Here is a 20,393-nt window from a genome sequence, read left to right on the forward strand (position 1 = left end):
AAGCTCTAGGACATAAATCAATGTTTTCCAAGGACAAAATCAGCTAGAGAAATAATTGTTTTTCTCGAGTTTTAAGAGGCTCCTACAACTCTTTCATTTTATTGCATGGTTACAGTACATTTCTTCTTTGTCATGATTTCTGCAAGTGGAGAAAAAATTTAATTTGACCCAAGTAATCTCTTCAGTAGGTTTTAATCATTCATATTTCTTATTATGTAAAATAGGAACTATTTTTTTTTTTAAATAACACATAGTTTAAATGTTAAAAGCTTTGCATTCTCCCTCATGAAACTTCGGATTGTATAGAACAAGAGTTCTCAACCTTTTTCTTTCTGAGCCCCTCCCTTCCTCCTTCTCACCAAACGTGATAAAAACTCCACGTCCCACTTGGTTTTCCGCATATATAAAGCCTGGGCCAGCGTTAAGGGATAGCAAGCAGGGCAAAAAGAAAAGGAGGACTTGTGGCACCTTAGAGACTAACAAATTTATTTGAGCATAAGCTTTCGTGAGCTACAGCTCACTTCATCAGATGCATGCAGTGGAATTCAGTATCTCACGAAAGCTTATGCTCAAATAAATTTGTTAGTCTCTAAGGTGCCACAAGTCCTCCTGTTCTTTTTGCGAATACAGAGTAACACGGCTGCTACTCTGAAACCTGTCATCAAGCAGGGCAGTTGTCCACGGCCCCATACCATCAGGCGCCTGACGAAGCTAAATTGCTCAGCTTCTGCTTCAGCCCCATGTGGCAGGGCTCAGGGCAGACAAGCAAGAATACTTCCACTGTCTACAGGGTAAAGTATTCTGCCCAAATGCACCATTCCCTACCCTCTTATCCCGCAGCATGCTATTTTATAAGATGTTTGCTTCAGGAGAGACCCAAGTATGTTATCTGATTGCAGGGGGAAGTATGCTATAGTGAAACTGGGGACCTCTGCTTTAGATTATAGCATGATCCAGGCTAAACTGGCCCTTTCTAAACTTATGTCTATATTCAAACTGGGGATGTAATTTCCAGCTCAGGTAGACATACATGCGCTAGCTATAATTGAGCTAACATGCTAACAGATGCCTAGCTGTGGCAGCAAGATGGGCTAGCCACTCGAGTGCATACCTAAAGACCTGGGCAGGACTGTGCTCAGGGTGGCTAGCCAGTCCCACCACTTGTGCCACGGTGGCTGCGCTGCTATTTTTAGCAAGCTAGGTTGATCAGAGCTTCATGCATACGTCTACCCAAGCTGGAAATTACACCTCTAGCTCGAATGTAGGCATACCTTAAGACACTTTTTATTTTTTAACTAGTGGTTCATGCTTAGCATTCATTCTATCCACTTTTGCACACAGGAAAAAAATGTTGTATTAAAATACCCATAAAGAGCCTTGGTAACATTAAGACATTAAAAATGCATTGTCTAGTTACTAGAACATGAAATGATCTCCTGCTGTTTTGGTAACTGGATAAGTAAATACATCAAACTAAATTGCAAAGGCAGTCCTGTGTACGTTATTTATTCTGTCTGTCAGTCATGTTTTTATATAGTGCTCATCACTATCCTGTCTGAGACCTTCATCCTTTGAACTTGTGTTAAAAACCCTTTTGGATTTTTGTCCTATACAATCATAATTAAATGCATATAAATCCCATTACTGACCAGTACTTTCTCACCAATCTACATCTAATAGTCTATGCGGAAACACTATATTTTGCTTAGAGTGTCGTCTTGTGGAGCTCTTGTAATGCTTGCGAGTCTTGATTGGATGGTGATCGGGTTTGTTTAACTCCTGGTGGAAACTTCTGTGACACCAGGGAATTCTGTCTGTCTCTTTCCCCTCCCTGCTCCTGAAAGGAAATGTTGTTGCTGAGAATTCAAATTTGGTCAAAATAAAAGTATTGGAGCAGTGCAGAGATGGGATTCATCATCGAGAGAGGGATGGTATAGCACACATTGAGCTTTAACATCCCCTGGTGGCTGATGCAGAGCAACATTCCTGTCTTTCTAATGACCGCCTGTCTTTTTAATTGCTGCGGGGGGTGGGGAGGGATGCTGGCTGCTGCCAATGAGGAGGAGAGGTAATGAGATTATGTAAAGAAAAGGTTGGCATATATTGAAACATTAGGGAACAACCTGTTTTTCATTCCCTTGGCTCTTCCTTCAGAAGGATGGGTGAAATCCTTAAAACCCTGTATAGATTAGTTCTCATTTTAGTCATTGTCTTAAGGGGGTCCAACAAGATAAGGGAAGTTTTATGACCTGCTGTCCTTCCCACACAAAAAAGGCAGTAATTAAAATTCACTGGGGGTCTAATTTTAACCTGTAAAAGCAAGGAAATATTATTTATTACATTATTATCCAAAATTACCCTTCCCCTAAATATCTTACAATCTAAGAAAACAAATAGATACAACATGCAAGCAAATCAGTCAAGATGGTGATTGGTCACATCTTGAAAGCTCCTTTGTATGTTTGTTTTGTTTATTATAGGTGTGGCTGGTAGCACCACCTAATGCAAAGGTTGTCCAACCTGTTTTCAAATGCTTATAACTTTACTAATCTTTTGATTGTTCAAACTGAAATTTCCCATGCCGGGTGTCTGCCTCAGGCTGAAATTTTTGGAAATTTTCAGCCAAACGGTTCAACCCTTGCCAGGAACAAGGCTAAGGAAAATACATTGTTTTGCACACACTAAAAATTTCTTTGAAAAGCTCTAGTGCCTACATGTTGTGGACTTGAGATTTGACAGGGGGATAGCCTTTGTGTCAGAGATGTACATTTCTTTTGCTGCCTCTGCAAAAATCTGCCCAAATTTGGCCACGTTATAAGCCTTTGAAAAATTGCACATGCTCAGTAGAGATTTTTGAACTATAATACGATTCCAACATTGTCACTCTGTCTGTGTGTCACTCTGAAGCCTAGAAAGTCTACTGAATCAATGTGAAGCAATAGAAACAGCTACAAGCATGGCTGAGACCACTTTTTCTTCAGAATATCACTAGGTTCAATCATCACTAGGATTTGCAGTCTGTCACTGTCCAATTTTTAACCTTAGCCTTTTGACTTTACACCCATGAGGAGTACAGATACAGTTAGGCATGTATCTATGCCATGCAAAGAGTCCTAGACCATTGTGGTATCAGAGGTAACTGGACAAATCACCACCCTTACTCTACAGCTGATTTACATGCATCAGTTTCATTAGGTGTGAGGGAAACTGTACAGATGGGATTACTTGGCTCAGCTGTTTTATTATTAAATCCCCTGAAGGTTCCATCTGTGCATGCTCCATCCTGGGAAGAGCAGGACTTTCCCTGCAGTTGCTGCTGTGGGCCGGCACAGGTCCAAGCACCTAACCCATGTCTACACTACCAGCTAAATCGGCACTGCTGCAGTCGATGCAGCAGTGTCAATTTAGCAGGTCTGTTGAAGACACGCTAAGTCGATGGGAGAGCGCTCTCCCATCGATGTCTGTACTCTACCTCCCTGAGAGACAGAAGCTATGTTGACGGGAGAGCACGTAACTGAACTAGCATAACTTAGATTGATTTACAGCGTCAGTGTAGACCAGCCCTGAGAGCAGTCTTTCCTCTGCTCTCAATGACATCCCTGGCAGGGTAGAGGAGGAAGCTGCCCAGTTCTAATGCAGAGGGGTCAAAGGCTGGACCTGCTTGGGGGATTAGATTGGGAAAAGGAGTATGGGGAGGGGAAGGAAGACTGGGACTGGAGGTTGCCAGGTTGGGGAGAGGGAAGCTAGGACTGGCAGTTGGGTTGGGCAGGAGACTGGGACTGCCTCTGCAAGAGGACTGGGACTGAGAAGCTGGGTAAGCCTGTGACTGGCAGGACAAGGAGACTGGGGGGTAGAGGGAAGTTGGCTGGGAAAGGAGACTGGGAGCTAGGGATGGAAATGGGGGAAGCAGAAGCCAGTAGTTGAGAGAAAGATGAAGATCAGATGAGGAGCTGTGGGGGAGAATTGGGACTGACTGAATAAAGAGATTGGGACAAGGAGCTGCGGAGGGGAGGTGGGAGAGATACTGAGTGAGGTGCCCAGGAAGAGAAAGTGGGACTTGAAGCCAGTGGAGATGGGAAATTAGGGTGACTGGAGACCAGTCTTTTGGGGAGTGGAGACACAAAATAGATGAGCTGGGGAGAACTGGACTGGCTGGGCAAGGGCATGGTGACAAGGAGCTGACGGGGACTGGGAGTGGGATGGAGAATCCCAAGATACGAGTTTAGGACTTGCTGAACAAGGAGTTGGGAATGAATGGGACAAGGAGCCAGCTGTGGGGGAGAGACTGGATTGGGACCGGGATTTTGAGGGGATGAGGCAGAAAGGGTCATATTTGGGGCAGTGGGCAGAAGTCTGCCCACTAGAGCACATTCCTCTCCGGAGCATAGAGTAAAACCCAAATTTCCTGAGTGTCTCTATTCCTCTGCTGCCAGCAATGAAACCCATTGGCAAAGTGTCCCATTCACCTCTAATGCTGGCCCACATAAAGAATAACCTACTGCTGCTATCAGTTACTCTGTTAGCTCAAGTGGCAAAGGTGTGTGTCCTGGATCCCTCAAACCTGCTGATGTAGCTATATGACATCACATGGTGGAAATTCTTGTGGATTTTCCATGATAGCTAAATTCTTCTGAGCTAACCAGATCCAACTAATATTCAAAGTTTAAGCACGAGAAGTGGGGTGATTTGAGCCTTTACCTTTCTGACTGGCCAAATTCCCGTCTTCCCTTCTTATCCCTTATCAATCCTTTTTGAATATAACACTAGGCTTCCAGCAGAACCTTCCTTCCTTGTATCCAACCTTTCTTCTTATCCAAATCCATCTGGAGACAGAGTGCCACAGCAGTGGCATAGTGCGCACTCATCTCTCCCCACCTGCAGCCCCCTCTCCTCCCAAACATTCAAGTTGAAGGTATTAGCTCTCTTACCTCTAGTGATAAGGATTCAAAATCTTACTCATTAAATGCCATCAGATCAATAGGCTGGTTTCTTTCATTTTTAATTGTAACATTTGTTATATTGGTCACATCCATGGACAAAACACTACCCATATCTCACCATGTACAGTATCACTTGGATCATTCTTACTGTCCATTATACTTTTATGCAAGATTAAACACTATACAAGATTAAACACTACATACTATAAGTCTCACTACATGTCATCCAGTTGAAATCAGTGGTGCAAGAATTCTATTCAGTTCAGTGCAATAGGTCATCATAAAAGAAAGACTCATACTCTGTGAATCTGCTTCCTAAACTTCTCCCAGAATTTTGTGGAGTCTGTAACACACACAGGCTAACATTCTAACTATTCTGCAACAAATCTACACAATGTAATGATATAATAAAGGGCAAGAGGGTGTGATCTAGAAGTTAGAGAGAGCAAGGGCGTGGAAGCCAGTACTCCTGAGTAGACCTGGATGAAATATTTCAGGCGAATATTTTATTCAACAAAAATGCAGTTTCAATCAACCCAAAATTATTGGGTTTGACGTGAATAGTTTCAGCCATTCACAAAACAGACGGAAGAGGTAGAGGTAGAAGAGGAGGTGGTGCTACTGCCCCCTGGCACTTCCCCAATCACCGTTAGCCCAGTGATTAAGGCACTCACCTGGGATGACCCAGGTGCAAATCCTTGCTCTGGAACTGACCCGAAACAGGCCTTTTCTATTCGCCAAAACTTCTGAAAAAATTCAGATTCAGTTCAACTCAAACCAATTGTATTTTCTCCCAGAACTGCCACTGAACTGAAAACTCAGTTATTCACCCAGCACTATGCCTGGGTTCTGTTCCCAACTCTGCTGCTGACTCGCTGTGTATCCTTTGCCAAAAGACATAATCTTTCTATGCTACAGTTTACCCATCTGTCAAGTAAGGATAATACCTAATTCACAATGACCATTTTAATGTTTGTAAAGTACTTCGAGATCCTTGGGTGAAAGTTACGATGTAAATGCAAACTCTTATCATTAACTTGTTTAATTTGCTCTGTCCAAAGTTGCTGAAAGCCACATAGGTTGCAGTGGAACTATGCTGTAAAAATGAGCTATAGCCATACACGACTGCATAAAAAGATAAAACTTGCTGATGCCATTTGAATATATTTGGTTTTATTTTTTAAAAAATACTAAAAGATCTAAGGACATCAAACACTAACACTGTTTTGCAGTGCAGTAGAACCTTAGAGTTACGAACATCTTGGGAATGGAAGTTATTCGTAACTCTGAAATGTTCATAACTCTGAACAAAACGTTATGGTGGTTCTTTCAAAAGTTTACAACTGAACATTTGACTTAATACAGCTCTGAAACTTTACTCTGAAGAAGAAAAATGCTGCTTTCCCTTTATTTTTGTAGTAGTTTACGTTTAACACAGTACTGTATTGTATTTGCTTTTTGTCTGTGTGTCTGTGTCTGCTGCTGCCTGATTGCATACTTCCAGTTCCAGATGACATGTGTGGCTGACAGATTAGTTGTAACTGGTGTTCGTAACTCTGAGGTTCTACTGTAATGCCAACCCCAACTGTTAAAAAAAATCATGAGCCAGGCCCCAAAAACTCATGATATTTGTTCAAAAATCAAGATCTGTTTAAAAATAATAAATATGTGGTTCCTTTTATTTGGATTCTGGTGTTGTAGCAGTTAGCATTTACATGTTCAACATTTTCTCGGCAACTACAAAGGCTAGAAACTTACTTTAAAAAACAAAAAATGAAAGTTGAGATTTTCAAGTAATCACATGGCCCGAGCAGCTAAGGCTGGAAGAAAAGTCCCAAATATCACAAGATTCTCTATAAAATTGCAAAACTGAACAACACCCATTTTTGGTTTGTTGTTGTATGTTGTGCTCTGTTGGTGTGCTCAGCTTTGTACAAAAGACACTACCTGTCTTTCTAGATGGTAAGCTAAGTAAGGCAGAGACCACGTCCTCCTCCAGAGGAGGACGTGGTCTCTGCCTTACTTAGCTTACCATCTAGAAAGACAGGTAGTAATATAAATCAGGCACATATGGCCTGGATAAGCAGGATCTATGGGCAGATCCTCAGCTGGTGTAAACTGTCATAGTTCCACTGAAGTCAATTTTTACCAGAAACCTATATGGATTTTGTGGGGGGAAGATTAGGAGTGTGGGGGTCAGGTTGTAGCATATCTTTCTTTGATGTGTTAATATTGGTTATTGGATTAAATACACATCTTGGAAAAAGAACGTTGGAACTAAAATTTTGTTTTTAAAAGTATCCAGAAGTCAGGTACATATAGGTATAGTAACTCAGTCACTCAGTGTTTCTGGATTAAAGCTTTTTGTTGTGAACAAGATGTATAATGTTTTATTTGCCATGTTTTGCTAACTATGATATGATATAATGTTCCTTATTTATTAACATGACAGGTTTCTTTCATTCAAATTAAAGCTATTTTCAAGTGAATTCAGCTAAACCCGATCTAATTGCATTTATTTCTATAAAGTACACACTCTTTATTTGTGCTCACAGTTGAACCTATTATCCAGATAACTCTTTTACACACAGAGATTATTATTTTAACAGATAGAAAGGAGTCACTGTATTTGTTTGTGTGTCAGAGTGAAAATATAGTTTTTTAAACAGATTTAGTCCTTTACCAGGTGTGCATTTAAGTAATTTTCACTGCATTTATACTTAGGGGGATTAGGAAATAGAGTAAAAGAACTCTTTGTGCATTTGATTCATGAAATGTATTCATGCGTGTGTAAGTAGAAGAGAGATTTGTACTACTCAAGAATCGGATCCTTGTCCTACGGTGTAGAGAGGTGAAGGGTGTGATATTTGCTGCTCAAGTATGTGTTATAATAATTGTATATTCAGTTCATTATTTTTAAATGACCTTCCTGGGCATTAAGCCATTTTTTTTTCTTATCTCTTCCCTGCAAGGTTAGGGTGGGTAAGAAACCAGACCTTGTAAACAGTAAAATTGCAGCTGTACCGGATGCGAATGTGTAGTAGCAGTACACGTAGGTCAGTTCAGGGGAGCATGACAATGCTGCAGAAAATGAGTTTGGAAGGAAAAACTTTTTTTTTTTTGCTATAAAAAGATGTACAGAATATAAAACGCACCAATGAAAGTTATTTCCATAGAATATCATAATCTTGAGCACTTTAGTAAGCACATTATTGTACTTTAAGATGTACATCAAGCTCCTGAACATCCAGTCCTGCTCCCATCACCTTCTCCCATTTTATGTGACGTCCCAACAAATACTAAGCCATTGGCATCGTGTCAGACATGGAACCCTGATGGAGCATGAAGTCAGCTGACAGGGCCTTTTATATGATTTATAAAAGGTTGCTCGTTTTATATCCCTTGGAATATAAAATAATGAAAACTTTGCAAAACCACCAAGTTATTTAAAAAGACATTTACCTGACTTCTTCATTGGGCCAACTCTATGCCCGATCTGTTTTTGTAACCATGGGATATGTAATCATCATTTGAGTGTGAGCTAGTGACTGGTGTGGAACTAGATTTCATGGGATCTGAGAATAAAAAGAAAAAAGCAAGTAAACAAATGTACTGAATGCCTCATTTGAGGGGAATTTTGTAAACAGTAAGGCACTTCCGTGTGTGCTGAACCTTAAGTGCCTGAGTCTTATTGAGAGCAATGGGACTACTTGGGTGCTTAGGGTTAAGCACATGCTTAAGTTCTTCCCTAAATTGGGGCCATAACGTGCAAGTCACCTTTAGATTATAAACAGGATTTCTGAACTCATTTTCTGTTCATTTTAACATATGTACTACACAGTAGTCTTCAGATGTATATATTACACACACACACACACAAACGAGCATGATGAATGAAAGACATTACATCAGAGCAAAGTTTTAGAAGTGCCAGATTTTATTTTCATGTTGTATCAATGTAATAGATTATAAATTGAATTAATATAAAGAAATTTTAAGTCTTTGGAGTTGCACTGTGAAATAGTTATATAAATCTGGCTAAGCAGAGTAAATCTCACTAGAAAGTGGGGTAGAGACACTTGTGTTAGTGATATTTCTTACAGGGCCTTTGATCTTTGTTGTATACTACTCTCTTGTTCTCTAATTCTAAAGATATTTTAAGTTACAAGGTGCTTTAGTTTAGTCCTGTATTTAATCATTCATTCACCAGTTAAAGCATTTATTTTGGTCAGAGGTGTAGTCACTAATAAAGCTTCTGTTCTTTTTGGTAAACAACATATTTACAAACCACAAATAACAAAGTAGAAGCTGCAGAAGGGTTATGGCGTGATAATTAAGTACAATGGCGACCCATATGAACAGAAAATGCCATGGAGCTAAAACAAAGCAACAACAGCTTTGTTTGTTGACAGATGTAGGAGCCATATTGTTAGTTAATTGGGTAATGGTGTAAACATTTGCAAACTCTGCTGTCCCTCAGTGAATTAAAAAACAGCACACTGAAATCAAGGGTGAAAAGTGGCACAGGCTTCTTACTGCAGGTACTCAATGTTGCTTTTAACTAACTTCCCACATATAAAGAAATTGAGAAAAGGACATCGCTCCTCGTTGTTATTAAGGTAACTGAAGTTTGCAAACCCAAGAGTTTTGATTGGGATGTGTATCATTAATTACACGCAAGTGAATAATAGGTTTCCATCTGGTTAGAGTCTGGAGGATAGTGTGCATTAACCCAGCGTCGCTTTTCAAATCCGTTTTTGCCTGATACAAACAAATCTCTCTCTCTCTCTCTCCCTCTCTCCACCTACGTTTTCTTGCTTTTGCAATAAAGGAGTTGTGGGATTTGAAAAGAGAGAGGATCTAATTAGATACAGGTTTAAACTGAACAGAGAAATAAAATTGCTTCTCTCAGGTGTACTGTACCTCTTGTGCTGAGAATTATAAAGGTCCCTATATACTTCCCTTTCAGTGCTTAAATCCAATGGACTGTAGCAGAAGAATACTAAAGCATTAAAAATGCAACAAAGGTACTTAATTAGTATAATTCTGTAATTACAAACTTAAACGCACTACTTTGGCTGTTTTTTACGTAACAGGTTTGCTTTCTAAGATAACCTTTCAATAATTTAAGCAGCATCTGTGCAGGAATGCATAATTGGAGTGTAGATAATAAGGATCTAAAATGAATTTTAATAGTCTGTTGTCTGTACATACTATTTTTCTTCTCTATCATTCACAGATAACTCACTGTGGTATCTAAAACATAAGAAAATATATCCCAGCATTACGAATTGAAAATATGCATCCGTATTTTGAAGTTCCATTACATTCATCAGGGTGAATGAGATTGATTTTAAAGGGGCTTAGAGAAGTGATAAGCACATTTTTTAAAATATAAAAATAGTGGATTATCTGTAATTGCACAGTAAAACAGTGGCAATAAAGTTATTTGGAATAAACTCTCTAAAATTAAAGGGATTCATCAACGTTGATAGGTACAATATTTTACTACTTTAAAAAAAATCTGTTTTCCTAATCCAGTCCAATATTTTGAAAACAAATTTTTCAGTACAGATTTTAATTGCATTTTAAAACTTCTAGTATACCAGGATTAATAAGAGAAGTACACCATACCCAAACTGCATTCAAGGCCGAAATGAAAATTAAATACACTAAGTGTTAATTATAGTAATTTCTAATACCTGACACACTTGGGACCCTAGTATGTCACTGATTTTTTTTTTTTAAAGCATTGATGTCTATTAAGAGTACTCCTTAAAAATCAGTGGCATGATATGGTCATACGTAAAACACTTTTTGCTTCTAAACAAGGCTTGTCTGTATACATTTGTCATTGCTCTTTTAGCATAATGCTAATAATACAGTACTGTACTCATGAGCATACCTTAAATAAGAAACCAGTATGCATGTGCAAAGAAATAAGTAAAAAATGGGTTAGCAAACAGAACTAAAGTTCAAACTATCAATGAATTATTTCAAACAAAGTAAAAAGTAGTGTTTAAATATTTATATCAAAACCTTGCCATTGTCCTTTTAAATGCCAGAGCGGTGTTATACAAATCTGGATATTACAACATACAAATGTTTGATTGAGAAGGCTGGGCTGTCCTCTCCACTATTTTGTGTATGTGAAACATTTCACTAGGAGGAGGTATTTGTTGGTAAACTTCCATAGCTATAGAGACTGAGCCTAAATGCATGGATCAAGCCCATATGTTGGACAGTTTCCAAGGCACTTGAGCACATACTACATTTCAGTACATGCTTAAATTTCACTGAAGTTACTTCAGTGGGGCAAACTTGAATGCTTTGTTGAACAGGGATGAGATTACTCACAGTTTAAAGTGAAAGCGAGTAGTAGCTGAAGGTGCTCAAAGCCATAAGAGCCAATTTTAAAAGGCATTTATGAACCTAAAGATGCAAATAGGTGTATAGTGGGGTTTTCAAAAGCACTCAGGCACCTAATTCCCAGTGCTTAGCTAGATGCCTATCTGCATCTTTAGGTTCCTAAATGCCATTAAAAATCTGGCCCTTTAATGCTTTGCTGAACCAGGGCTCAAATGAATAAAATATAAAGCCAATCCTACATTCTTGCACTCTTAAATCTCCCCTTGAAGTAAGTGGGCATTTAGGATGCACGTGAGCTTGTAGTCTGTTTGTGTCTCTGACCTTCACCCCCAGTGTTCCAGTAATCCTTTCAGAATGACATCCACTGTGACAAAAACAGATATCTTCATCCTGAAGATGATGAGGGAAAGTGAACAACTTTTCTCTGAGCAAATGTGTAACATCTCTTTTTAAAAAAAGGAATCTGTTCTTTCACCAACGTACTGGGAATTCACAGAGCTCCCATTAGCACTAACGGGAATTACCTTTGTGAATCCCCCAGGCAAAAATCAAAACTGCTCCCCAGTGAACATTAATCTATACTCCTGAAAATATACAGTTCAAAGGAAATCTACTTATACATGTCTTTTCAGATTTCTTTTTTATCTTTACAGGTGACTCAGTTGGATCCAAATAAATCATTACTGGAGGTAAAACTGTATCCTCAAGAAACCCTATTCCTAGAGGCAAAAGAATAGATCAAAACAGATTGCAGGACTCATAATCCTTTGATAAGACAGAGGCACAGTGTTGGGAGAAAGGCTTCTAGCAAAACCACCTTGTACTATCATTCAATTCAATGCAGTGTCACAACTCTGCCTCTTGCAAGAATTCTGAAAAAAGAATAAACCTAGCTACTTAAAGTTTCAAATACATGAGTATATGTTTCCAACCTTGTTTAAATGAACAGAGGATAATATTCTGTTATGAACACTGAACATTATGACTCTGTTGCTCACTTCTCATCTGGCTTTTGTTATAATTAATGCACTGTTAAAATGTGAGTGATTGTTAAGTAGAATTTTTACTCCTCAAATGCCCCTTTTTCACCAAGAAATCTTGGACATTTCTGCCTGTACTTTTAACACTAGAATGCTGTATATTTGATATCTCGCTGAGCCAGCGCCCTCATATATATGCATTTTACTCTGTGTTTGAATTTCTACTTTGCCACCTAATTTGAAAAGGCAGAAAAAATTAAATGGGACATTCTCAGACACGGAAATTTAACAGTATTATAGTAGAAAGCATATAATTTTTGTTGGTACTTTCTGACTTCTTTGATAAGATGTAAGGTTTTGTTTGAAGAATATAGTTTGACATATATGCAAGATATTTATTTACTGGTTCTGCTTTGGGTCTCGGTTCTAATTCAGTTTAGGAAGTATTTTCCATTACATTGCAGTGTGTGAAACTGCTTATTGCATGATGTGAATATTTAAATAATGTTAGAAATGGGCCAGTACCAGAAACCTGGTATCTTGCCAACACTTCAGGAATCAGCTGATATTGAATATCAGCTGTTAAAAATCTTTCAAATACCAGACACAAAAGTTCTCTATTCCTCATTGTGGAAGAAATGGTAGTTCCCATTTTTGCATTTTTCCTTCTTTCTGGCACTTGTTTGTATCCTATTACTCTGCTGTTTTTAAAGCACCTTGTTTGTTTCACCAAATGATAAATATCTAAAGAGATGGTGTAATAAGAAATCTGCCTTATTATTGCACTCTTTTTTGACATTTTAAAAAGAGATTACTGATCCCGTCTCAGATTAATAAATTCTAGTTCCATTGTCTGAAATGTATGCACCAACTATCTGGTATCTGATATGGACAAATTTGGTACCTTATGTACCTAAACCATAAAATGAGCGTACTGAAGGTTCAGAACATAACATACACTTGATGCCTAAACCTGCATCGAAACACTTTTGATTTGCTTTTTGTTTTATTCCTGGTCTTACTGTACAGCGCACAGGAGCACTACAGAAACATCAGCTGCTAATCAAACTACTTGTAATATTATTTTTCACATTTTGTTTATACGTAACTCATGTTCTTTACCATAGCAGGTAGAATCCCAATTTGAACATTTTATACTAATCAGAAACTAACTGGACACACCTTAAGTCATTTTTTTTTCTTTTGGAGGAATGGAGATATAAAATTAATGTATGACTATTATTAGGGTGTTAGTAAAGCTGATATATTGTTACTTACCAAAAAATGCAAACTTCAGAGTGGGAAAAGCCTTACTGTATCTTTATGATAATTCTGTAATTAATAATGCACACAGCACATACTTTTAGAAGTGATGTATTCATGACAAGTTAAAGGTTTGGATGTGTAAGCAAATTTTAATCATCCTCAGTCCACAACACACACAGTAGCAGCCAAATGAAAGGCAAATGTAAATGTAATGGAGAGCTAAATGCAGACACTTCATTCTAAACCTTTGTACTGCTTCAAGAGAAAAGCAAAACAAAAGCGGACACTACATCTATTAAATCTAAATTTAACACAGGTTGCAAACTGGGGTGACATTGTTTGCACAATCATAGTAACTTACACAGCAGGCATTTCAAAGTGATGCTTTAGTCTCCCCCCCCCCCCGATTAGCTCGTCATTGTTAAATTGGCTATTAAAGAAAGGAGTTGCTGAAATATTGCTGCACGTAGCAAAGTGACCTTTCAGTTAACTTTTTATATTTAATCTGTTCTGTTTAACTTTTGTTTGATCTCATCATGCTGTTTTCTCTCACTCAACTTTATTTCTGTATTTTGACTATATATTCTTTGATACTAATTTCATAAAGTTATTAAATGTGGCTTGAATATTTGTTGAACTGTTGAAGTCAATGCTCCTGTTTTTTTTTTTTCCTAACATTAGTTTTGGCAGTTTCTTCTCATTTTATTCATACCACAAAATACACTGGCATCATCAAAATGTGATGATAATTAAAACCCTTCTAAGTGGTGGCATTGCAGCCCTCTTCTAGTATATAAAACATCATCCTGCAAGAATGCAAACAAATACATCTATTTCAACAAAATGTTTATGATTTCGGTTCTAAGAGACATTGGGCCTCATTTTGAGAAGCAGCCTCCTGGGTTTGAGACCCCTTTCCAGATTAGGCCCATAATGCAAATTGATCCAGTGTGGAAACATTAATATCCTATGCATGATTTTCTGCTGTCCTAAACTAACCATAGTATTCACATCATCTGCTCTGCTGGTGCAGTTAATTCACCAATCATTATTCAGACTAATTTTGTTATGCAACATTACCTAAAACTGTTACAATATACTACAGAGCATATCTCTGATTCTGTTTTTATATCTTCAGCTCCCTCATATTAATGGATTATCATTAATATTAAATCTTATTTTTAATTAATGGAATCCTGTAAGAAAGTGTTGGCGTTAGCTATTAACCCTCTAAACATTATGGTGAAGGTGGAGCTCTCTGCAGCTTCTGAGAAAACTACCTGCTTTTGGCATTGCTGTTCTAATCACATTAGAGATTACGCAAAGCCAAGTGTTTCATCTGTGTTCTCTACATCTGCACTCTTAAATTTAGTGAGGGTAGTTTTTTTATTAAACTATTTTTTTTAATGTAGCAGAACAGGACTTTGGCTTTCATAAACTGTACCTTTTCTGTGACATTAGAAACATAAAATAAATTTGTAGTTACAATAACGTTTCTACTAAAATGTACTTGATCTGTGTTTAAAACATGATATGCTTTCACTGTTCTTATCTGTGTGGGAGAGAAACACAGTTACCAAGTCTATTTACCTGAGATTAAATTTTGCAGAGATTATATAGCGTCTGAGAACTACACAGTGAATTCTTAGTTACTGTTAATTGTTCTTACTTTGTTTGTGGTTTTGACCAGCATCAGCAATTAGCGTGTGACTCTTTCATTATTCCACAAGTCTCTCTCAAAATGAGTATGCTTAGGTTGTCTCCGTTATGGCTATTTGTATAGTACAGTCCATCAATTTTAACTTTTAATTTACCAGTTGTTCCCTAGTCTTGGATGAAAGGGTTTTGTAAGCATGCATTGGAAACATTAAAGTAATCTTAACTGAAAACTCGTAATGAGTAAAAAGCATTCCTGGCTCATCAATATCATCATTCTCTAAACAATTTCAAGTCTAATGAATCAATTGATCAATCTACTATTTTCTTGACTGATTCAGTTCCCTTAATCTCTAACTAACTTTCTTAGTTCTCAATCAGTGGCACAACTTTGACCTCCAGTCCTGGACAACCTCTGGCATTTGAGCTTTCAAACTCATCTCCCTTATTAGTGACACAGGATCAAAGATAATGGATCTCCTTCACTAGCTTCCCCCGCACCCCAAGACACATGTCCACAGCATGTACCAAATGAGTGCCCTTGAGAGAACTGTGACCTGAGTTTTAGTCACACTGTTGGGTCCAAACATTTAGAACAGAGCTGTTTGAGGCTCCTTTGCACCCTCATTTGTCCCCACTCTTTCTACAAAGCCTACTCATTTAAATAAGGAAGAGTTGTGTTATACAGTGATATAGTAGCTTCAGTTTTGAATATATCCGAGCACTTTCTGCTACACAAGTTATTGTGTCCATACAACAAAAAGTATTTGGTGGTATGACTATATCATCTCCCATGCCAAACTACACACTTCAAAACCTGGCTACAAAATTCCATAACTGGCCTTTTTAGGGTTTACAATCATTCTCTTACAGCATATTTAATTTAACAGTAAAAGCTCTTTCAGTCTTTGGGGCATTTTATTTTTTCTCCTTGATTAATTAGTAAAATAATTATAAAAATATTACTTTGGCAACCCTGTTTTGCTTTCCTTGTTTGTATTTTCTGACATACCTTTCTCATGTGTCCTGACCTATTTCCAGTTTCAGACTGGATGCTTACCTCATTTGTGGGGCATGGATAAGTTGTTTCATTAAATAATTACTATACATGCACACTACTCTTTAACCATTCAGAAATGCAAGATACAATAATAATCTATTCCATCTACTTTGCCCATTGGACATCCCTAAACATTGCTTTACTTTCTGGGATAAAGACAGATTTGTCCATCTCCTAAAAATACCCTGACTTTTCAAGATGAATTACAACTACATTTTGTCACTAGATTTTTATTGAAACCAAGGAACAGCAGATAACTGAAATAACTATGATAGTTACATATATAAACCCATATTCTCTGGTCTGACTTAACTGTTTTCAGGGGAGGACCAGAGAAGGGTTGGCTTAATGCCATGGGCACCTTTGTGGCTCCCTGATCCTGGACCCAGCTTGGGTGCTGGTTTGGCCTCACTGTAGTTTAGAAGAAGCCATAGGGCTGCTCTCAGCAGCTGCCTATAGCCCAAAGAAACCATTGTCACCTGAGCACTGCATAACTCTCCAGCTACACCCTTTAGGCTGGGAAAGGGAATCGTGTTAGAACTGCTACAACACAGATCTTGTGCCATCCAATGATGTACCTACCTAGAAGGAATCCTCAGGAGTACAGTAACAATAGCTGTATGGCCCTTTTGCAGGGTGAAAAGAGGCCATCAAACCTGTAAATGAAGACCAGCCAATAGAGTGTAGAATGAAAACCGCACAAAGGAATTTGGAAGAAGTTGCCTAAAAAATAGTAATTACGAGGGCATTGTTAATTTAATATTTTTAGATTGACTAGTTTCAAAAATGTTCAGTTTTGGATGCCCCTCCACTTGAAATAGTCTGACCTGACATTATTTAGAATTCTTTTTAACAATGCAAATGGACGTCTTTGCTCTCTTGTTCACAAGGATCTTTTCAGCAAGCAAGAAACTTTAGTGTACAGGGGAATAGTGGGACTGGTTGTTCACGATTTGCTGCCAAATGCACAAAGCAAACAAACTGGAGAAAATAGCGAAATTATATGTATTTGCTAACTTCTTTGTTAAAGTAATCTCAGGTGCTATTTTTAGCTATAGTTGGTATCAGTTTTTCAAAGTGAAAGATGATTTTCACATTGCTGGTGTCACTGTAACTAAGGGAAAGTTAATAATTATCAGGTAATTAAGAGGAAGTTCATACTGTGTTTCTAAATATAGAATAAGTCTGAAGATTTTGCACTCTGTACATTCTTTCAATGGAATGTTATCTGTAATAGCTCAAGCATGGCAGACAATTCTGTAACTAGGCTGTGAACCAAAGGGTGAGGATGGTCTTTCAGGTCAAAAAAATTACAATGCATAATGTGAAATGAGAGGCCTTGTTCCCAAAAAGTTATCTTGCCCAGACTTTGAGTGCTAGTAGCAAATATCCCCTAGAGCCGGTGATGGGACACTAAATGGGGAGGGCTCTGAGTTACTACAAAGAATTATTTCCCAGGGGTCTGGCTGGGTCTTGCCAAAATACTCAGGATCCTACTGACTGCCATGTTTGGGGTCAGGAAGGAATTTTCCCCCGGGGTCATACTGGCAGAGACCCTAAGGTTTTTTAGCCTTCCTCTGCAGCATGGGGCACTTGAGGGTTTAAATTAGAGCAGTGGTTCTCAAACTGTAGGTCAGAACCCCAAAGTGAGTCACAACTCCATTTTAATGGGGTCGTCAGAGCTGGCTTAGACTGCCTGGGGCTAAAGTCCCAGGGCTTTAGCTCTGGGCAGCAGGGCTCAGGTTACAGGCCCCCTACCTGGGGTTGAAGCCCTGGGGCCTCAGCTTTGCCGTCCCTCCCCCCCCACACACACACACACTCACTCAGGGCAGTGGTGCTCAGGTTTTGACTTTGGTCCTACTGGGGTCGTGGAGTATTTTTTGTTGTCAAAAGGGGGTCATGGTGCAATGAAGTTTGAGAACTCCTGAACTAGAGTAAATGGTAGATTCTCTGTAACTTGAAGTCTTGAAGTCCTCAAATCATGATTTAAGTAACTCAGCCAGAGGTTAGGGATCTGTTACAGGAGTGGGTTGGTGAGGTTCTGTAGCCTGCAAAGTGCAGGAGGTCAGACTAGATAATCATGATGGTCCCTTCTGGCTGTAAAGTCTATGAAGGGTAAATTATAGTTACACATAGATTCACTTCAATATAGCCCCAAACTGAGTGATAAATTTCTATCTCTGTAATATGGGAAGAAAAGTCTTATTGAGACTTTGGGTACAAAAGAAAACCTTTCACTCTTATGTTGGCTTAGAATACGGGCGTATACGTTATCTTTGAATCCATGACAGCTGCCTGTCACGTAATACAAACTCTTTAGTATTTTCTAGGAGCTGAGGACCACAACCCTTCCTCCCAGTTTGTTTTGCAAGGGGGGTGGGGTCATTTCATTTATAAAGGTGCAACAGTTACCAAATATGTAATGGTGTATTACCTGTATAAAATGAAGTATTCGAAAAAATAAACATTTAAGCAGCTATTCAAAAGTCAACTGAACACCAACGCCCTGACAATATCCAACAATATGGCCCCATTGCCATAACCCAATGGGCCTTAAAAGACTCCCGCAGAACATATCCCCATTGCCATGGCACTAGTCAGATGGCATAGGGATAGTATAACAGTTCTATCCCAGCTCTGGCATATGGAGCGGGGAGAAGGTGAGAGGGAAGTGTGTTTGGAGAGCAGTGTGATCAGACTATTTTCAGATGACATACAATCCTATTGGGTGATTACAAGCTGGCACAAACTTAGACAGGAGGCTGGCCAGAATTGGAGAAGCGCAAAGTTGGCTAAAAGGCCTGTCCATCTCTGGAAAGAATGAGAAGAAAATCTAGCCCGAAGGCCATATATAAACCTTAGAGAGGAAAGGAAAAGACTGCTTTCTTTCCATCTTCCCCAGGCAAAGGGGTGGCAAATGACATTGGTTTCCAATAGCCACATTTTGGCATATTAAGTTTTAACTCTCTGAAGTGCACCTTACTAGTCTCTCTCTCTTAAAATTCCTTTCCAAACAAAGGAAAATAGTAAAATTGGTCATATTCAGGGAAGACTGAATTTTCTACTACTTCCTCCTCTTCTAGAGGAAAGACTTCATTTTTGTGTTACTGTAGCCACGACAGAATGGTCCTGGAACCATTAGTCTAATCATCGTAATAAATTTTGGCATCCTTAATTAATCTGTTTGGCAAGAAACATGACAAATTTGTGGAATCCTGAAGTCTGAAATTTTGATCTTAAATCAAGATATTTTTTTTGACTGAGTCATTTTACTATCATGAAGGGAAAAAAAACTTGTTATTTAAAAAAATGCAAATGCATCATGAATTTATTTTAAAACACTTTTACGCAATCAATTATTATTACATTCTAAAAAAATTCTGGGAAAATGAAACTGCTACCAAAATCCAAAGAAAATTTAACAGGAATGTAAAAATGTTTAGAAATACAAATGTGAGGATGAAAATCAATTAATAATGCCCATAGACCAGGAGACTTAGGCCATATCTACATTACAAAATTATGTCTACCTAAGTTACATTGCTATATAGCTGCCGCAGTTATTACAATGCTTGTACATGTGCACACCACACTCCTTATGTTGGTGGTACGCAGCCTCACTAGGAGCACTTGTATCGATACAGAGGTCAATGTGAGGCATTACTGGACAGCTCCTTGAGGCCAGTAACAGTAAATGCAAGTAACTCAGTGTCTACACTGATACTGCGTCATCCTAACTACATCAACTGTGAGTTTACGCCGCTTGGGGAGGTGGTGTTATTAAATTGGCATAGTGGGGCAGTTATGTTGGCAGGAGCAAAATTTAAGTGTAGACACATCCACAGCGAAGTTGACGTAAGCTATCTTGCATTGACTTAACTGTGTACGGTACACCAGTTCTTAGTACCTAGCATTGTTGTATTTATATAATTAGGAATGCCCAAAATACAAATAATAAATATGTGCCCTCTCAGTCCTTGTCCTCAAATGAAACCTGCACAACACCTTCAAAAGATGAGCCTGGAAGCTTAAATTCTTAACGTTGCTAGATACTAAAAATCATGGACTTAATGAAGACACTGGATTTATGGCTTACTACAACAATCTGTAATCCACTATCCC

General features: G+C 38.5%; 1 protein-coding gene across 3 annotated transcripts in view; it reads left to right on the forward strand.

Moving 5' to 3' along the window:
• Positions 1-14,192, forward strand: part of FAF1 (Fas associated factor 1) — a 299,927-nt gene extending 285,735 nt beyond the window's left edge. For all 3 annotated transcript variants that reach the window (XM_038412503.1, XM_043520083.1, XM_043520084.1), the window contains one exon: positions 11,963-14,192. In XM_038412503.1, coding sequence (XP_038268431.1) covers positions 11,963-12,046 — 84 coding nt within the window. In that variant the 3' untranslated portion in view covers positions 12,047-14,192. The remainder of the gene's footprint in view (positions 1-11,962) is intronic.
• Positions 14,193-20,393: the final 6,201 nt, after the last annotated feature.

The sequence above is a fragment of the Dermochelys coriacea genome, chromosome 8 (genome assembly GCF_009764565.3).
Source record: "Dermochelys coriacea isolate rDerCor1 chromosome 8, rDerCor1.pri.v4, whole genome shotgun sequence".
Lineage (NCBI taxonomy): Eukaryota > Metazoa > Chordata > Testudines > Dermochelyidae > Dermochelys > Dermochelys coriacea.